Source organism: Hylaeus volcanicus, chromosome 1 (genome assembly GCF_026283585.1).
Source record: "Hylaeus volcanicus isolate JK05 chromosome 1, UHH_iyHylVolc1.0_haploid, whole genome shotgun sequence".
Taxonomy (NCBI): Eukaryota; Metazoa; Arthropoda; class Insecta; order Hymenoptera; family Colletidae; genus Hylaeus; species Hylaeus volcanicus.
In genome coordinates, this window is record NC_071976.1 from 9,920,871 (window position 1) to 9,941,750 (window position 20,880).

Consider the following 20,880-nt stretch of genomic DNA (forward strand, 5'->3'; position numbering starts at 1 on the left):
ACTACAACTTATTGAATCAAAGTTTCTCAAAACATTATTTAACACATACAAAGAAAGACTACGATGGATTTCATGACAGAAAAAACGAATTTTCTTTACACTATTAATATCAAACAAGGTCACTCTTTATAGCACCTTGCAGTACGTAAAAGTTATGGTTGCGTCGATGCTGGAAGTACGCTTTCTCGTGCACAGAGATTTCTGACAAGCTACTACTACCTGCAGGAGCACGATTCAAGGAGGGATTAGAAAATCAATCAATTTCCAAGGTGACGTTTTATGGGGTGACTTTCCGAATGAAACCACGTAATTCGGGAAACTCGGTAGATAGCTGTGTTTCAGCGCGGTTTTACGACTCGCTATTCGTTACTGAAGAGAAAGAAGAAACTCGAAGAGGTCCAAGTGCTAATTTAGAAGCCGTTGCGGGCCACTAACTCTGACAGGTTTCATTTCAAATCTAACAGTGGGATAAGTCGATGAGGTTCGTTGAGAATAATTTTTATTTACTTGGATGCAAATAATAAAAATAATTATAGCAATAAAAGCAAATAAAATAAAGAAAATTCATTGTACTCTTTGCAAGAACGATACTTCTTTAACCTTCTTCAAGTTCCAACTCGAGAAATTAATTATGACTACACATACATGTCAAATATTTAAAAGACAAATCCTCCTCTTGTGAAATATGCAGAATTCAACTAGCGATAAAATAGAAAATGATCGAATGCGTGAATCATGAGGATGATTCTCCGACTGAACCCAAAAATGAAGGAATTGCTAACCATGTACAATGCTACCCAGAAATGAGGAGTTGGCTAGCAGGTCTGATTAATCATTGAATAGCCTCCTAGATTATACTATGAAAGGCAGGGCTGCAGGTTGGAGATTGTACCACAATTAATCACACTCGCTTGGCAATTTCTCATCTCTGCATTATATACCTTGGGGCAACGGAAGGGTCATTAGATTTCTCAAAACTATTGGATTATCGACATATTCTCTATAATATCTACATAATTAATTAATTTATTAATATATATTATCAATAAATTATTAATTATATTAAATTACTGGTCCAGTGCTAAGGGTGGTCGTTCACGTGGAAATCAACTACTAGTAATTTTCTAGATAAAAATTTCAAAGTATATATTCTCAAATAGTTTTCAACAGTGAATTAAATGGTGCAAAAAAGAATTTTATTCGGATAACTACATTTTTCAAAAAAATTATTTTTACTTTGAAGCATCTAGATAAACCTGGTGCACTTAAAGAAATGAGGAACTCTCCGAATTTTGTTATTTACATAATTCCTATAAAACTGAGCATCAGTACGTTACTATCGCGCAAACACGTCCACGGTTCGATAACAGGGTGTCGTCTGAGACTCCACCATTGTCTTCGCGTCCCAAATTCTTCCCCAGAAGTGGCCTACAGACCTCACACGATGAAAAAAGAACAAAAAAAAGATTAATCTCGTGCTCCAGACACGTTTCCTTAGAGACACCCTCGGGATCGTATCACAACATGTCGCTGGCGTAACGGTAAGTAAATTCTGGACGGGGAAGACGCCTTCACGGCTTTCAACGAGGCAGAACAAACAGCGAGACGTCTCGAAACAGGACTGTCTTCGTTCGTTCCAGTAGAAACGAACAGGCGGAACGTTCGCGCCGACGACAGGCGAAGATTCATGGAAAAGAGGGCAGCAGATTCCTGTTCCTCCGCGAATCTGCCGGAAATCCTTCGCCTCCGCCCCCGAGCCACGGGTCTTATCGCTCTGGATAAATGATGTGGAAATAACAACTCGCTATTATATCACGCGTGTCTTTGCGAAACTTTAAGCAGTGCGTTCTCACGAAAAGGAGGATCCACATTTCTCTCTTCGAGGAAAAGATTCACCTACAGATTGGGGTATTTCTTATCTGGGGAAACTTATCAAATGGCGAATGGAAGATAAACAACCTTTACTGTTGTTTATCTATTAATTAGTAGTACTCGAATAGCCAAGGACTGAAAATTCTATGGCAAGTATCTCAAATTCTTTTGTGTCATAATTTGTACTTGTCTGTGCATTTCTTCATCCTGCAAATTTTCATCTACGATGCTCTATTTTTGAGTTACGCGAAGATTTTCTTATTTCTCGTTTCATATTAATGATAGCACGCGTGTGCTATCCTTTTGTCCAGGAGTGTATTCTAACAATGTTTATTAATAAAGAGGAATAGAAATAATAATTCATACGTTTCGTGGCTTGTGCTTATCGTTATGAACTGATTATTAACGCAAGTATGATGTGAAATGTAAACTAAGCATTCGGAACGTGTAAATTCGGATACCATTCACGTGAAGTCAGCATTGTCGACAAAACCTCGCGAATTATTCCATAAATCCTCCGAGGACCTCGATGCATTCGCAAGCTGATGCTGACAATGAACATTCGCGGTACCTTTGTTTCAAAATCCCAAAGTCGTAGCGGATTTTGCTGTAATCAAGGTTCGGTAATCTCCGCGTGGATTATTGAAGGAAACCAGAATTCGAGCACCCTTGATTACACCCTGACCATTTCTAAGATAACGTTCTTTACAAAATACTATTTCATCAGTGAAATCCGAAGGAAACATTTATTTACAAAACTGTCGTGAAATATTAATAAAAGAATAAATTAATGAAAGAATACTAGCAATGTTATTTCTAAACTGTGAATCTTTAAGCATTTGTAGAAAATCTAAATCAACAAAAACTTGCAAAATGTACACTGCTTGAAAGTATATAAAAAAAAGAAAAATTGAAAGTAGAGTTCAAATAAATATCGTATAAAAAAAATATTGAAGGTAAAGTTAGGTTTCATTTTTGTAGATCTCCAAAGATTTTATTTTGCGTAATGTTCTACAGCCTAGTTGTTTCAGTTATTAAAGTCAAATTATTTGCAACAATTATTTACCAAAATGAAATAACATCACCTATTGTATCAAACAAGTTTCGGTTGTTTCCAAGCAACTTTGGGAGAAATAGAGAACTAAAATGTTAGTTTCGACTACAACTGGCCACGATACAAGTTTCGTAATGGCCAACAAAGGGAAACGAGAAATCCACGAACTTCGAATCACTATCTGTAAAGACGAGAGTCGGACGTTAGCGAAGCGAAAGCATTGTGCTGCGAATGTCGATTTATGAAACCGATGAGCCGTCGAAGAAGAAGGGAAAAACTCTCGAACTTCGCTAGGCTAAGAGGTGGAGGAAGCCTTTGAATGTCGAGCGATGATTTATAAAATTCATGAACTATCTAAAGGAGGAGGCGCGTTTAATTGGCACGTGGACCCAAAGCAAACGTGAAATGAGCGAGAAAAAAGAGAGCGAGTCGGTTCAAACGTTAAATTACAGTCGGATAAAATAATTGAAAGGTATCGATTCTATAAATGCCAGTGATAACGCGGAATCGTTGAATTCTCGTCTGTTGCACAACGCTAGGAATAATAATTACTTAATGCCCAAGTAGAAATTATAGAAAATTAATATGCTGTTGCATTGCGAAATTACCAGGGTGAATAATTTTGGAGAGGAGTCTGCTTTCCTTGGTCAGAAGATGAAGGTACGTAACGTGTTTCGTTATAAAATTACAAGAAAAAGAAATTGTCCTTTCATTGAAATCAAAATTTTCAGGTTCGATTCTGATCTTCGTAACGACATGCACAAAGTGAAATGTATTCTGTTATGAAAATAGGAATATTTATAGAAATATTTGCCTCTCTTCGAATGGATGAAAATCAGTTTGGTTCAAGTTTCAAAAATACTACCCATAGCTCCGATGATATATCTACTTACACGAACATTGAATAATGTATGAATTTTTACACTTCCCTTATTCAAGGAGGCCAATGTCAAAAATTATGGCTCGACGGAATCCAATTTGCAGGCTAATCCTTCTCGAAGCTGCTAATCCTCCACGTCATTTTTTTAAGTGCTCCTGGCGATTCCACCTTCCTCGCATTACCCTGGATTACTCCCGTCCCGGAAGGTTCAGCTTTTCTTTCAAGCGAACGTGAGGTATTTCAATAATTAATGCTATGGATATTGAATCGAAGGCGTGGATGGGAGTACTCCACCATTTTCAAACGGTACCAAGATTCCTACGTCGGAAGAAAGTTATTATTATTATTATTATTATTCCACGATCCCAAAATATTAAACTATAACATTGTTGGCATACTTGGAGTCCTAGCTATGTTATAGAATTTTAATATATAATAGGTTCGTCAGAGGAATGATCCCTGAAGGAATAAGCAACCACGAAGAAAATTATTATTATTATTGCACGATCCCAGAATATTAAACTATAACATTGTTGGCATAGTTGGACTCTTGGCTCTGTTATATATAGAATTTTGTGTAATAGGTTCGTCAGAGGAATGACCTCTCAAGGAATAAGCAACCATGAAGAACGAGGCAAGGGGAAAAGGGCGTTTATATCGTGGTACCGAGGAGAGGCAGTGTGCCGTAGTCAAGAGAGAAATACGATTGGTGGGGATATTGATCTTCCGTGGGAGTTGTCATGTGCAGCATCGTCGTGGTGGTCGCTTCGAGTCCTTTACGGCTCGACTTCGCGATTCTTTTTCTGAGACGACTCGTCTGGACCCGTTGTTTTCCTTCCCTTTTGACAGTCTGTCCCCTCCATGGGTCACTCCATGCGTGTCCACGAATCCTTTGGCCACGATTCATCATTAGTCGCGAATCGTGGCCACTTCGTCATATCTGATTCCTTTGCTGGGTTTCCTTTACAGCACTTGCAACACTGGCTCTTCTGTGACCCACACCCGAGGGGTATTCAACTCTTTTATGGACCAAGTGTTACATAAACACCCTGTCTAATAAATTACATGACAAGGTTTTGGGAATATTTTTCTTACTAATATAAATATTGTTCTTCCATTTTTCACATCTGATTTTTGATTTCATTATTCTTTCCATTGTGAGATCACAAGACATACGAATTTTGTTGCAAATATAATAAATTCTACAACAACAATTATCTCTATTTTTCAAACAGATGTCTCGAGAGATTAATTGAATTTGTCTTTACATCCCCCTGTGGGGCCACAAGAACACAAAAAACTTGCAAGATATTTTCTAATATAAATTCTACAACAGCAATTGTCTGTATATCGTAAGCAGACAACTCGAGAACTGAATTAAATTAAATTTGTCTTTGCACCCTCTGCGAGGTCCCAAGAACAAACGAATCTTGTTGCAAGGCACTTCCTGATATAGCAAGTTCTACAATAGCAATTCTCCAATCTGTGTGTGTCAAACGGACGTCTCGAACTGTCCTGGCAGATGGTTGAAAATTATTCCATTCAACGCAGGAACAATGCCAGCATGTCAACCGACGTTTGGACGTGCCGTCTTCCCAGGTCTAGGTCAATTGGTATTCTCGATGAATTGTAATCTCCCCAGGAGTCTTCGATGGCCGATGATAGCTGCTAGACGATACTCGATACTATCCGTTTAATGAAGCTCAACCTCCGATGCGAGGAGTTATCGAGACGATCGGTAACGTCGGAAGCGTTTCAACTCTTGAAAGGATTGGGGCCGCGAGAGAATTTAAATGCTTTGTAGATCTTCGAGCTATCGAGGGGCTCTGATGAGAATCGAAGATCGTGGAACGTTGCGGAGTCGTCTTTCCCCCGGGTAGCGATTTTCGATATTTACTTTCCTCGTTCAACAAACTCGTTTGCATGTTCCGGATTTATTCAAGAAATTATATCGAGTTTGGATGATTGTTTAAGTATTTTATTAAATATCCTCATATCTCGAAATAATAAAATCATGCTCAGGTGATTCGATGCATACCTTAAGTGGTACAATTTTATTAAATTAGTAGAATTTATTTTATCACTACCATATTATAAAATTATAATGTAATAGTTAATATAACAATTGTATAATTTTATAATATGATAGTGACACAATAAATTCTACTAATAGTATAAAATTACATCACTTTCATTCGAATAATTTTTGTTGTAAGGTAAGCATCGAGTTACCTGAGTTTCAGTTCGACAAGCTAGTACCAGTGAGCATAAAAGTTTCCATCGCATACTCCGAGTAACTCTAGGCGTCCTTTTTCCATCACTATGCGCAGGTCACGGTCGTCCTGCAGTTTATGCGCATACAAATGTACCATTGAACACACACATTTGCGAACCTACTCGCAACAGAACGAAATTTTCCAGGCTACGTAAGAACTATGGTGTCGATACGGGGGAGAGGAAAATTTTCCAAGACATGCGGCAAACTACGCACGATCATGCTCGTAGAAACGAAGAGGTAACGTATTAGAGACAGTCGAAACACAAGGATACATACTATTAATAAAATTTGTATAAAATTTGTATAAAATCGCAATAAATAATTATAGTTCTAAAGGTAGAAGACATGTTTATTTTATTCGGCACTACTATTCTATTTAACTGTGCCAGAATCATAAAACACGGCGATATGCTTGAGAAAATAATTTTTTTTTTAGTGGAAATTTACTTTCGGCACGATGTGACCACTTCTCGATGGAATTCTCTTTTCGCACGGAAAAAGAAATCTCTTGGAAACGGTGCCATTCCCATCTAGAAACTTTCTTTTAAAGTAACAGATGCATCAAGGAAAACAAAAATTGTTAAAGTTTCGAGTCTCTGCGTCTTTCTTCGATGAAATTTCTCGAAGCAAGAATGTTCACGGGTTGGTTGGGCCACCCTGTATACACTCAACCGAGATTCGAACCCTACTCTGCACAAGTTCTGACAGAGTAGCATAGCAATCTACTCCAAATGCTTCCACGAATCATGTCACTTCCAATCGCCGACCCCCGACGCAAAGATCCACCCCTCATTCGTAAAGTTCATTAGTTCATTGATGGACAACGCTTACTACTAGACAAACAACGGAACTTGGATCTGAAAAGCAAATTGGAAGATATTATAGACTAATTATGAGAAGAGCTAAAAATTTTAGGATTTTAAGATTGTAGGATTCTAGGATTCTAGGATTTTAAGATTGTAGGATTCTAGGATTCTAGGATTCTAAGATTCCAGGATTCTAGGATTCTAAGATTCCAGAATTCAAAGATTCCAGGATTCTAAGATTTTAAGATTCCAGGATTCTAGGATTCTAGGATTCTAAGATTACAAGATTCTAAGATTCCAGGATTCTAGGATTCTAGGATTCCAGAATTCAAAGATTCTAAGATTCTAAGATTCCAGGATTCTAAGATTCTAGGATTCTAGAGTGCTAAGATTCTAACATTCTAACATTCTAAGTTTCTAAGATTCCAGGATTCTAGGATTCTAAGATTCCAGAATTCAAAGATTCCAGAATTCTAAGATTTTAAGATTCCAGGATTCTAGGATTCTAGGATTCTAGGATTCTAAGATTACAAGATTCTAAGATTCCAGGATTCTAGGATTCTAGGATTCCAGAATTCAAAGATTCTAAGATTCTAAGATTCCAGGATTCTAAGATTCTAGGATTCTAGAGTGCTAAGATTCTAACATTCTAACATTCTAAGTTTCTAAGATTCTAGGATTCTAGGATTCTAGGCTTCTAAAATTCTAGGATTCTAAGATTCTAAAATTCTATGATTGTAGGATTTCAATAGAACCTTGTGAACTCCCAAAGATCCCAATGACTGCTAAGACCCCAGTCATTCTTATCACTCCAGAAGATCTATAAACCTGAGGATCCTTAGAGGCATTAGGAACCCTTAGAACCACAGGAATCTCAAATAACTCGAGACTAAAAATTCTTAGAGATACTGGAAACTCTGGTTACAAGACTTCTAATACTCCAGAGTTATAGAATATCTGAAGACCCTAGAGACTCCCAGTACTTCAGGGATCTCGGTTATCTCAGAAGACTTGGAAACACGTCTAAGGAGCTCCTCGATATATTAAAGATCTTGTATGCTTCAAAAAACCTTGAGGCTTCGATTACTCTAGAGATCAAGACATCAAAACATCAAGGCATCATTTCTATTGCTTCAAGAATTCTGCTACCCTTCGTACCTAGAAAGTGTAGATAGTTTAGAGTCCCCAAGGTCCTCAACTCAAGAATAATACTCTAGAGGTCCGAGACATTCAAACAGACCAAAAAGTTATAAGAATCCCGAAGATCCTGGAGATTTACTGCTCCAGAAATCTCGAATACTTTTGTACCCTGAGGAGAACCTCAAGGACGCCGAAGGTATCGAAGATCTCCGATATTTAATGGATTCTGGATACGCTGGAAACCCTAAAAGTCCTCGAGGCTCCCCGAAGAGTCTGGAGACTCCCGATACTTCACAATTTCTGAGCACTTCCGAGATCTAGAGCCCCTAGAGGTCCCTAGACTAGAAGAACTCTGAACTATTGGGAATCCCCAGGTTCTCTAGGACCCTTAAAGTTTCTATATCTTCCAAACAAATCGTTGGCTACCATTTCGCACCCGGTTACCTTCGAACCAAATCGTTTATTAAGGAACACCTTGAATATCATACAATATCCCATCGATAATCAAAGAGAATTGCGCCAGAGTGAAAATTCTAAAAAGAAAGGACGAAGGATAACAATTTAAGAAAACATTAAATGGTCGTTAGACTGTTACGGTCCTGTTCGCGACCGTGTGATTTTCTGCCGCGAACTCCTGTCGAATTACTACCTCACCTGGCCTCACGTCGCGCCATTTATTTCTCGTTTGCGTGCAATGCAAATGTAATCGAATAATAATATACCGCGCGACGGTCCCAACGGGTCGACGGCGTCGCAAATAAGATAGCTACGTTTGTTCCACGGAAACGTGGGAGTAACCGGCCGCTAGCGCGGAGAATTTAGAACGGGAACAACGGTTCGGGGTATGTTCCCTCGGGACTCTTTCGCTTCCTTAAGAACAACGCGTGGATACGATTCCCATAACGCGTGAGTGATCATTTTCTGTTGTTTATGAGTTACTGTGTCGTAGATACTCACTGTGAATATTTATCTAAATTTATATTTTTATGACCACACAGATGAAGAATAGAAACTTGCATTCAAGTATGTCTCGTCTTCCAAATGGAGTAATTTTATTTTTTATATTTTATATAATTATGCATTTGAACTCATCCTTGTATATTTTTGTGTATGTATACTTGCCAAGAGTGACTATCAAGTTAAACATACATAGGTATATTTTTAAAAATTCATTTTCGATTGATTTCTTGGCTCAAAAAATTTTTCTTGTTATTTTTCAAGTCACAATCTCTTGAACAAGCGTCACACTTTTTTGTCACCAATCATCCCTACCTCCCACCTATCTGGCAATAACAATAACCTTAATAATAACTACTTCCCTCTGGGAATCAATTATCAACTCCATTATTTATGTTCGCCACCGTTCCACGAGATTAAGCACAGAGAAACCCACGAAATCGTTAATTGTAAGCATTAAAATATTAAACGGTCGTAGCGTGGGGATATCCCGGAATATAGCGATCCGTACGTATGATCGGGGCTTTTAGCAAGATTAGGCGGCGTTTAGCGAGCACACATTAATTCGAAAATTAATTAACGAAGTAAACGATGTCGCTGTAGGTAGACATCGTTTGCCGAAGGTTGTAGCACTTAACCGAGCACGCTTCAAGCTTAGTCACGCATGTCAAAGGAGGCACGGTCGACGTGTTCCGAACAGAGACGTCCCAACTTGGACAAATAGAACGTGCGCTTGATTCACAACGAGGACTTTATTAAGCTCGTCGATGTGGAAACGAAGAACTCGAGTGTGGATCGAGTAATTGAACCCGACGACGGTACGTTTCAACAGCTGTCCTCTTCCCATCGTCCTTACCAACAAACAAATTTAACGAAGACCTCTGCGCTAAGCACATACCATATTTAAATTTTACTTCCATAACCTTTGCTGCCTGGGAAAAAATTGTAACACACGTGGAACCATACGTAAACTTCTCAGAATTTAATTTTATTAAGCACGTACCATATTTAAATTTTATTTCAATTACTTTTGCTGTTTGGAAAAAATGTAACACACGTGAAACGATACCGTGGACCTCACAGAATTTAATTTTAATTTTTTTAAAAAAATTTTCATAACAGTCTCTACTTTTCATTTGATGTATTTCCAAAATTATATATGAATGATTTTAAGAACATCTGATGCTAGATTTGAGCGAAAGAACACGCTGGTAGTCTCGTTTGAAATTGTGCAGTAGACGGAGTTAATGACAAATGCAGACAAGAGCTGAGGATGACCAGAATGCAGAGATAATATCACCGAAATCAAAAATTTGAGTAGAAGAAAATCGTGGGATGCATGTAAAAATTAGGAAAAAATTCACAGGCGTAATATACTGTAATAATGACAGTGAAACAATTTTCAAATAAAATACTGCAAATACTCGTATACTTTACAGAAATATTCCTCGGAAATCGTATATCTGACTCGTTAGTAGGAGTGGTTAAATATATAGCTGAGACTCAATCAAACGCAATCAATTTCCATTTGTTGCATTAATTTATATCCCAACGATAACCAGGCGTCGATTAAACACGATTGTCAAATATGTTACGCACCGAGTGCTTGAAATATGTTTACCTTTCTACATTAACGCGACGATAATTCGTTGATCATTTACGTAGTTACTGTAATGGTCTACTGTGCCATTTGTATTTCGAATGAATACTATAATTGCACATGGCTAGGCCACTGTACATTTACAAGCTGTTAGGTGTCGAATGAAAAGCACACTAACCGAAGAGTTGTTAACATCGGTGCATAATTTTACTCGTGACTCTCAATTGTGTTTCTAATTGTCTATATGTGTTAACCAATATTAGATATTTTAGTCTAAAACTATTAATTCGATAATGTATCATTTTTAAATTAAGAAGAGCACAGTTAAATGTTTACGTCTAATTATTGAACTTTTCGGATCAACTTTTGTCTCTGTCACTGGCGTACAATTGCAAGTACTGAACACGAAACGATTCGCGCTGAGTATGTTTTGATTCACACGCGCGATCGTTTGCCCAGGAAAACAATACAAAAACTCATTCGCTAGTGTACGCGAATTATTTGTATTTACACATGCCGTGGCACAATTATCGCGAGGTTTACATTTCCTCGAGCCATTAATTACAAACGTCAACATCAACAACCTGTACATCAGCTGCGAGAAGCTCGATAGCATATTTGTCGATTCCACGATGGGTTAATGCTATTCTGTGTCGGGGCGATATCTTATTTGCTTTTTAGTGAAATGGTAAATTAAGTAAGTTGGTAGGAGAAGGGACTTCACAAAGCGCTTCTCCCATTTTGATCCGCCATGTTGGATCAGCCATGTTGGATTTCTAAATTTTGAGTTCAGAATTAGAATCAATACCTCCCAAAAGGCCAACATAACAAGTTTCATGAAAATCGAGTCACTTTTCACATCTTCCTACGCCATATTGGATCAACCATGTTGAATTTCTAAATTTTGAGTTTAAATTTAGGATCAACGCCCTCAAAGACCCCTCTAAACCAAGTTTCATGATTTTATATACGTGTACCCTTCCTTACGAACTCTGAGGGATAAAAACTCTTCCTAAAAACTCTTTAATATAAAATAATTTCTAACTATAATCATTCTCTTTTACGTGTTCAACTCCTTCCCAATCATTTTTCGTTTACGCGACACGTAAAATAATGGCAAACTTCGATCAGCAGATTGTTAAACCGGGCAAACAATTTAGAAAGACCCTGTATATTTTATCGCTTTTCGTTATCGACAACGCATCGCCTGTTTAATCTCCTCATTTGAAGCCGTTGCACGACATCAATTTACTTTAACGCCTCGGACGCGACGCGATTTTCATTCTCAGCCGCCCTGTCACTTTTATGCCTTTGCACGCGTTTATGTCTAAACAAGAAATATTGAAAAAATGGGAACACGTCGTGTCATGGTTTCTTTCATAAATGTCACTTACTATTAAAAATCGAAGAGGTGAATCCGTTCGTAATTTAAATCTCGAAGGCTTCCAATTAATAATTTAGAATGTATTTATGGCTATTCAGAAGGTATTTGTCGGCTGTGTTGTAAGAATTCGTTGCAGTAATAATATATATACTCTAGTGAAGGGGAGAAGAGGATACCTGGCCAGTAAGGTACTCTGGCGATAATATACTGCGATCTATCGGAAATGCAGAACCCTAATTTATTGATAGAAGTATTTATCCACAGAGCGACCAACATTACCAACAAAACGGTCTATCTTATCAACCGAGTGTCCTACATTACCAACTCATATAACACACCGAAAATACAGAATTTCAAGCTGCTTCAAAACAATTCTTATAATATACGCGTGAATACCGCTTGAAACCTTAATTTTAAATATCCCCTAAACTATTCACTATGAATCGAAAGCTTTCGAAGCCAAATATCCAACTCGACATTGTTTCAATAATACGAAATAAAATAGAAAGTCCTGAGAGAGGAGTAACAAAAGCAACCGAAACGGCTTCGTTAGATTTCAACCGAATAGATTTTTTTGTTGCCCTCGAAGTTTTTCTTATTTTCTTAAAAGCCATTTCATTTGGGGTCGCTGGGAGCTCGATGCACCGTTTTACTGTAATGCTACCGCGGTATCGATGTTCGCAGGCTCGGTGGCGATCATCGTGAGAGGGACTGAACCGAAAATATGAACCAGCTGATCGAAGTTATTGCCTCCGCGCTCCCGGTTAATTGAAGTAGCGCGTTGCGCGTCACGCAACGCAACGATAGCCGAAACGTTTCCCGCGGGGACGCTTTGAAACGAGAACGTTCGACGGCAATTAGATGTAATTGGGAATCGGCAAATGGACAAACGTGAGCTCCTCATTTCTAAAAGAGCGACTTATTTATCCGCGGAACGCCAGAAACGGAACCGGCACGAGACTCAAGCCAAGGGAGGAAAATTAACTTAACCGAGCGACGTTAATGAGGATTCGGCCTTCGTCCTGTGTAATTTACCGGCGGAGAATTTACGACCGTGCCCCGTCTTTCCATATTTCTTCGTACGCAACGAAATCTCGCGGAAACGAAGGTAAGCGCCGCGAAATTAGTACCGTGGCGTTTACTTCACCTCGATATTATACTATCTAAGACAATCTTTCCCTGGCTTGTTTCGACCCCAACTTTGAGGATTTTTTAAAAGTTTCTCGAAAGTCTACGTTTTTAAAGCGAGGCTTTGGGAAGATTTGTTTTATTTGAGATCAAGTAGATATCTTAAATTTTGTAACACGCGTTGACAGATTTTAGTTTTGGGAAGATATCAGGCATGAATCAAAAGTTGTACAGGAATGGTTGTTATGCTACTGTCTATAAGTAATAAATACACCCCATCGATCATCGGATTTATAGCTGGTTGGGATGATGTAGGACTGGCTGGATAAAAAATATAGAAACATTCGATTGCTGATCGAACAACATTGCAAAGTAAATTGATAGAAGAATGGTATATTATAATATGTATTCATATTTGGTCTGCACGGTTTGTAGAATCCAGTACATTATCGATATATATATATATATAAAATGTATATAAAATATAAAATTTTTTATGAATTCTTTATATAATATATTAAAACTGTATATTGTGCAGAATATTAAAATTAGAATATTAAAAGAACGTATTATTATAGAGTATTATATTAAAATAAAATGATGTATTATATAGAATGTTGAATAATAAATATGTATAAATGATTTATAAAGAATACTAGAACATGTAAAGATTTTTAAAAACATGTACGTATTGTATCATAACATTATAATATATCATTCTCCTACCACATTACTGTGCAATGTCATTTCATCGACAATCTAATGTCTCAATATTTTTTATCTATACATAATTAATGCATATTATCAAATTGCTCCAATTTTGTAACTGTATTTGCCACTGATACGTCAAAAATGATGGCGCCGCAACTGTTCCGCATGAAATCGCCAGCAACTAGTTAATCGTTCACAGTTTCTGCATTATAAATGATAATCAGGCAGTAACGAAGCTTAACGCTACCTTTAATTTCATTGCTTTAATTAGTGTAGCCTTCGCCTCGTCAAGTTCGAACCTGCACAACTGGGAGACAGGCTCATTAACGATAACAAAGTTATTAATTTTCAAGGGATGAATATTTCATGCGTGAACCTGACTTCCCTTGTTCTTGATACTTCTCGATTACCTTGAGTTTTACAAGCGAAACTCCTTTTGTAGCGAAAAGTTCGTGGTCGAACCACTCGGTTGACGTTTCTAGCGTTATCCCTGGCGGAACAAGAAGCTGATGAGCGAAAGAAAGCCAGAAAGTTGAACTTAATTGTGAAAGGTATAAAGTTGGGTCATCGAGAATTCAATGTTTTCAAAGATATTGGTTTTTGTTTTTTAGTACTGGAGCGTTTAGATGTCTTCGATCCTAAACTTGTCAAATATCACGTTTTACTTTGAAGTGAAATACATATTTTTTGAATAATGGAGAATCAGAACGTTCAGAATTTGTACAAAATTTGGGCAATTTTTATTTTCACTTGCTCTTTTAATTTTCGGATTCATGAATAATTCAGGAACATATAGTTGGAAGGAAATTTTGAAGTTAAACGAATGTCTAGAATAAGAGGCGTTTAAGTAACATTTTAATATTTAATAAAAGAAACATCTGCTAAAGTAAAACGAGTTGTAAATCGTCTTCTCGACGACCTTAAACTTTCTATACACATAACGATGCGAGCAATCAGTTTACATGAAAAATTCAGATATCCAAGTAACACCGTTACGATGGAGTGTAAACGCTCCTTTACGGCAAAGTTATTGCACAACTTCGGTAACTGAAAGTTTGAAGACACTTTAAAGTTACTATTACACATCAAAGTAAAAAAGACCGTAGTAAACCGTTGCAGATTATTCCGTAATTTCCATTGTTCGTGTACTTGGCTGTTCAGAATCCCATATCATACAATCGTCTCTCCTAAAACACGACCATCTTAATAACTATTATACTTAACTAGCGAAACGAAATCTGTCGCTAAAAAAGAACCCGAATAACAAAACCTTCAGATAGCGAAACGCATTCAGATATTATGATAATCAAATGGTGCGTTTAAATATAGGAGACTCTACTGTACTTACAATTAGATATTACGCTTATCGATATCTACTTCGTCGATATCTAATTGCATCGGTCCTTATCTCCGGCTCTTCTCTAACTGATAGAAATCTGCGGTTCACGAGTTCGGAAAGAATCGGTTTGGGAAGCATCGTGTTCCCGAAAGTGAATTGAAAATCGCATTTGCGAGATAGGATCTTTACGAGTTTTCGCTGATATCGCGTCACGGGAGTTTCAGGAATTCTTGCCACTTTGAGTCTGGAATCTGTCTCGAAAGAGACGAATCGATGCGACACTGCGACGGCACTCTAGTAACAAAGTGTCTCCGAACTAACAAACAGACTTCGACCGTTTCAAAATGCGATTAGTATTTGCTCTCGAAGATGAATTTCGTGCACGTGAGAACATTGTCGGTAAATATTTTTTGAAAGTTAAAGGCACGTTTTGCGAGAATGTCCAACAGTAATCTTTAGAAATATTTTGTGTTGTTCGTGAGGCATAATATCCGCGTTCGTTAATTAAAATTAATCTCTCCTAATTCCTTGGGGATTAATATTAAATTTTTTAGAAAGGAAGGAAGGAATTCCTAAATTTCTTAGAATTAATCATTTTTTGACAAGTATCAAAAGTGACTATTAATGAACATGTACTATGTGTACTATAGATGAGTATATTTATTATAGACAATTTTAGAGAATTGTATTTGAGAATAAAATGTTGTTGGGATATCGATCATTTCGATTTTGCTTGCTATCCTATGAAATTCATCAAGGTATAACCGTAAAATATTATATTTGCGAGTTTTATAGCTCGCCAGCTGTTAATCCTGCGCCAAAGCCGCATTAAACGGCAAGCATAAAATCCGGTAATGTAATGAACGTTTATGGGAACAATTTTCGACAATACCTAAAATCATGAAAAATCGATGAGAAGTAATACCTGCGCCTCCATAATCAGATTTTGGTATTATTCAAATGCAATGTTTAAGCAGAAATAATTTATGAATAATTGAACGCTGATTCAGTTCGTTTGATATAGAAAATTATTTTTAATTTTATTTTTGTTTTGCTTGAGTCAATGCTTCCTAGGACAGTTTTATAAACAATTTTCAATTATCTCATTTTTATTCATCTATACTACAAGTTTCGTATCATAACAGAGTATTCTATTAAATACTATGATTTTATACATATAAACTGCCTAATCATTTCCTTTGTATTTTAGATAATTTATGCTCAGACTGAAACTAGTTCAAGTTTATATATTTTAGAAAGTGCTTAGTCTACGACCTTGATTATTGCACTTAATAAAGATTGAAACTATAAACATGATTTAAACAAAACAATTTTAATAAATGATCGATGCAATCAAGTAATCCTAAAAACCAGCCCTTTTATAACTACTACATTTCTTTTTCCACGTAATTGTCATAATTATCATAATATTCCGTTCTACCAAAGAGAGACAAGTATCTGGAAGTCCCTCTTGCAGAACTCTATACTTGCAATCATTCTGCCCGGCCAGACCCTGATAATTCTTCTTTCATCATCATTTGAGTGAAACAGATGCCCAAGAAGGTAATCCTTTAATTTTAGAAAAAGGTCGAAAGTCGCACGGCGCCAGTCTCAGCTGTATGATATAAGAGACGAGACGAAGAAACCAAGTCTTCTTTTAGTCATACGATCAAATTCAATTCAACTAGCATTCATTTTTCTTGCGAGTATAATGCTCGCTTCAAGAATAAATCAAATACATATTATTAGGATTATATACAACCATGCAAAGGTACGAGGAACAAAGAAACTTGCATTTATAAGAGTTTCCATAAAAAAAAAAGATAATTTCATATTCGTGTTACTGAAAGGCTCACTTGTGAACTCTTTTCTCAAAGAAAACGAATTTTTACTATCTAAATTGAATCTACTCCTATAACCAAAAACGAATCTATATGCAAACGATATAATAAAATAAAGAATTGGAAAAATCAACAGCTATAGATACTCAAAATACAATATACAGTCAAGACCATAAATATTCGTACCCTCTATGTGTATCGAACAAGTTTGACTGAATTAAATAACAGTTATAATCTTACCAAATGAATTTTTCATTATAAGTATGTATATGAATAAGCTTCTACATCTATATATTTATAGAAACATACACTTGGAAACATCATTCCTATCATTTAATTTAAACAAATTTCTTCAATAGACATACATTTGTATATGATACAAATATTTCTGGGACTGACTGTATAGATACACACATATGTATATATGTATATATATATTATTATTTACTTCAATTTGGCGAGCCTTGAACTTGCAAAACCTTCCAAAATCAAATATCTTCGTGTACCCTTATACTTATACAATGCTAGAAATTATTATATTACATTACGAAGTATGTACACTCTCCATATATCTTCCATTTACTTTCCACATCAGCATACTTTACAAATGCACACAATCTACGATCTACCCACGAAACAGTAACTACATATTGGAGTCCAGTTCGACGTATTCAAGATACTCGTACCAAGTTTGGGGACACTGGGTTCCACACGTACACAACAAAAATAAAAGTCAAACTGTCCGTCATATTTACACGTTGCGCGGTCGCGACACTTAAAGATTAAGGGGAACTACTTGATAGCGAGATAGTTGGACAGCTAGCTAGGATGCTAAACGAGACGAGCGTTATTTTTTTTTTTTTTTTGTTCCTGTCGACATCGAGGAAAAAGGTTTTGCAATCGACGAGCTTAGGTAGCAGTAACACTTACAGGGACCGATATACGAACCACTGGCAGTTTATTCGACATTTTCTATCACTGCGCGCCCTTGCTCCTAGTTGGCGTACTCAGAGCTGCATCCATACAAAAGAAAAAAAATCAATTTAACCGAAGAATCTAATGATTATCTTGATATGCATTAAACATTATGATGCACACTGTTATTTACAATATTCGTTCGAGTTGTCGAACGAAGAAACAGGGGGATGTTAATATGTACAACGATTGGGGACAATTTTTGAACACTTTGGTACACCTATTGTATCTTACGGGGACTTTTGTTTATTTTTAGTTGTACTTTTTGGAATGATATGTCTCGTCTGGAGGAGCAACACTAGTTTTTATAAAATCTTCCCTTTTATTTCTGATTATTACATTTTTATGATATCTGTTGAATGGCTTCAACTTGAGTTGAAATTAATAAAATGATATCTCTAATAACTAAATAGTTAAATACCCTTTTACCTCCAATTATTACATTTCGATAATATCTATCGAGTGACTGAATAAAATAATATTCCGGATTCCTCTAGTAACCAAATAATTAATTAGTCTCTGGTTAAGAATTCTGATCACTTTTCTATGAGTTTCTTTCATTCGAGCAAAGCGTCTTTCATTCGACAAACCCCATGTTCGCGAGTTCAAAGTCATTTATAAGTCTACAATACGCGCGCTGTGGCGGAAATTCGTTTGAAATTTAAATTCCCTTGTTAAAATGCAAATGGAGCATACCATTAAGAAACGGAGTACAAGATCCCGCTGAATAAAAAGCCAGCGACTGAAGAAATCGCTCTGTCAAAATTTAAAGGATTACTTCTCGATTCGACCTACGTACCAAATGAATCGGTAGCGGGAAAAAGGAATTGGTACGAAGTTCACCGAATCCTTCGTGAAACTATAAGAAACTGCATAGCTAAGCCATTTTTCATTTTGCGAAAATTCTTACCGAATATTTGAAACTCTATCCTGAAACAATTTCGATGCAGATGTCCCAAATACAATATTCGTTCTTTTGCAAAATAAAAATAAAATGATTAATTAATCTCCATCTTTGAATTTACAGAAGAAGAAAAAACAGAAGGAGAAGTTAATTGAATTCTTATAATATATTGTACATAGTAGAGAAATAAAAATGAACGTTATGCAAATAAAGTTAGAAGAATATACACTATTTTACTAGAAATTTATTCTACCTATTTTATTATTCGGTATTTTAAAGAAATATTATATCAATATCACTGATAAAAATTGGACACTGAACTTACAGTTGAAACGTAAAATTAAATTTCAAGATTTGAAGGTTGTCCAATTTGTAACAAGTATTTGGAATAACTTTGATACAAAGCATGCCCAATGCTCCAATAATTTGAAGAAACAACGTGCAGAAATAATTTGAACGTTTGGTGGTTTTTGAACAGCTGCGTATACATTCTAAATATCCCTGTGAGAACATCGCGCGAAGTCTTCACAATGGGAACGGTGTCGGAAGTGCTATGAAAATGAAGATGGTGTCGGAAAGGAGGCCAGAGCATTACGAAAACCTGAACTAGAAGAAAGTAAAAATTAAGTTTTATATAAAACCAGGTAGGTGGACTCCGCTATATATTTTCCTCTTTTCTGCACCCTTTTAGAGTGCCCTACTTAATTTTATCTCGCCGCGTTTCACCGCCATTTATTTTCATTCTCACAATCAGTTCTAAAAAAAAGTACGATTTAGTTATTCGGTTCGTTCGAAAGTACTTTCAGCTAATTCATAATGCGAATCCATAAATAATGGGCCGTTGTTAATAATTCATCGCAGTTTGACCAATTCCATTCATGTTAATGTAGATGAAATTATACTATTCACGAATTAATTACATTTGTTATAATATATACTGAGTGTATATTCATATAATAAGTATTGTATATTTATATATAAATTATATATTAGAATGTATGAAATGTTTTTCAAATAATAAGATTCACAAACAAAAAAACATTTGTCTATAATGAAAAGTCCAAAACAGACAGCTGATTTTGAAAAAGGTAGACTTTTATATACTTTAATAGTATATAGTTGATTCCAAGGTCAACTGCAGGGACATATCTTCTTTAAAGGACTACATACAACCAAGACGAACGAAAGTGAGATGAATTTTGTGAATTTTTTTGACTCCTTGTATACTTGAAATGCCTTCGATATATTCGATTTAAAATAAAAGAATAAAATATTTTCCTTGAATAAATGAATGAAACTAATCTTTGTATACATTCTTTTTATTGCATACTCTTTTGAGGATTGTCTCTGAAATTTGAAGTAGCTATTCTTTTCATTTTTAAATAACTGTAAAATAATGGTTACCAATCTATCATTTCAAACAGTTACGTTTCATTTTCTCTGTCAGTATACGAAGTCTGATTTCTGCCTGGTCTTGTCATTGAGAGGACATAATATTATTAATAGAATGAAATAGTGCACGAATCGTCCACTGTGTAATCAGTTATTTCTCATTTCCGTTTTAATTAAAATTTACCCAGGTCCACTCTATACAGAGTCTGATTTCTGTGTCTTCTCGCCATTGAGAGAAATGAACAATTTCGTTAATAGAATGATATAGTGCACGAATGGTCCACCACGTAATCAATTATTTCTAATTGTTACTTTAATTAAAATTTGACCTGATTCTATACCCCATGTGATGTCTAATTACTGTATATCCTAATCATTGAGAGGAATAAATAATATTATTATCTAATAGAATTATAGTGCAGTCATTTCTAATTGTCATTTCAATGAAAATTTGCCTAGATCCTATACCCCATATGAAGTCCGATTATTGTATATCCTCATCATTGAGAGGAATAAACAATATTATTAATAAAATGAAATACTCCACGAATGGCCCACCATGTAATCAGTTATTTTAAACAATCATATCTAATTTTCATTTTAATTAAAATTTGCCTAG

At 36.0% G+C, this 20,880-nt stretch overlaps 1 protein-coding gene across 4 annotated transcripts in view; it reads right to left on the bottom strand.

Moving 5' to 3' along the window:
• LOC128884605 (uncharacterized) overlaps positions 1–20,880 on the bottom strand; it is a 142,671-nt gene that overhangs the window by 111,450 nt on the left and 10,341 nt on the right. Inside the window, exon 2 of one of the 4 annotated variants that reach the window (XM_054138119.1) lies at positions 17,921–18,003. The exons of the other annotated variants lie outside the window; for them this stretch is intronic. Within the exon in view, the coding sequence (XP_053994094.1) occupies positions 17,921–17,959 (39 nt within the window). The 5' untranslated portion in view covers positions 17,960–18,003. The remainder of the gene's footprint in view (positions 1–17,920; positions 18,004–20,880) is intronic. 4 annotated transcript variants of the gene reach the window in all.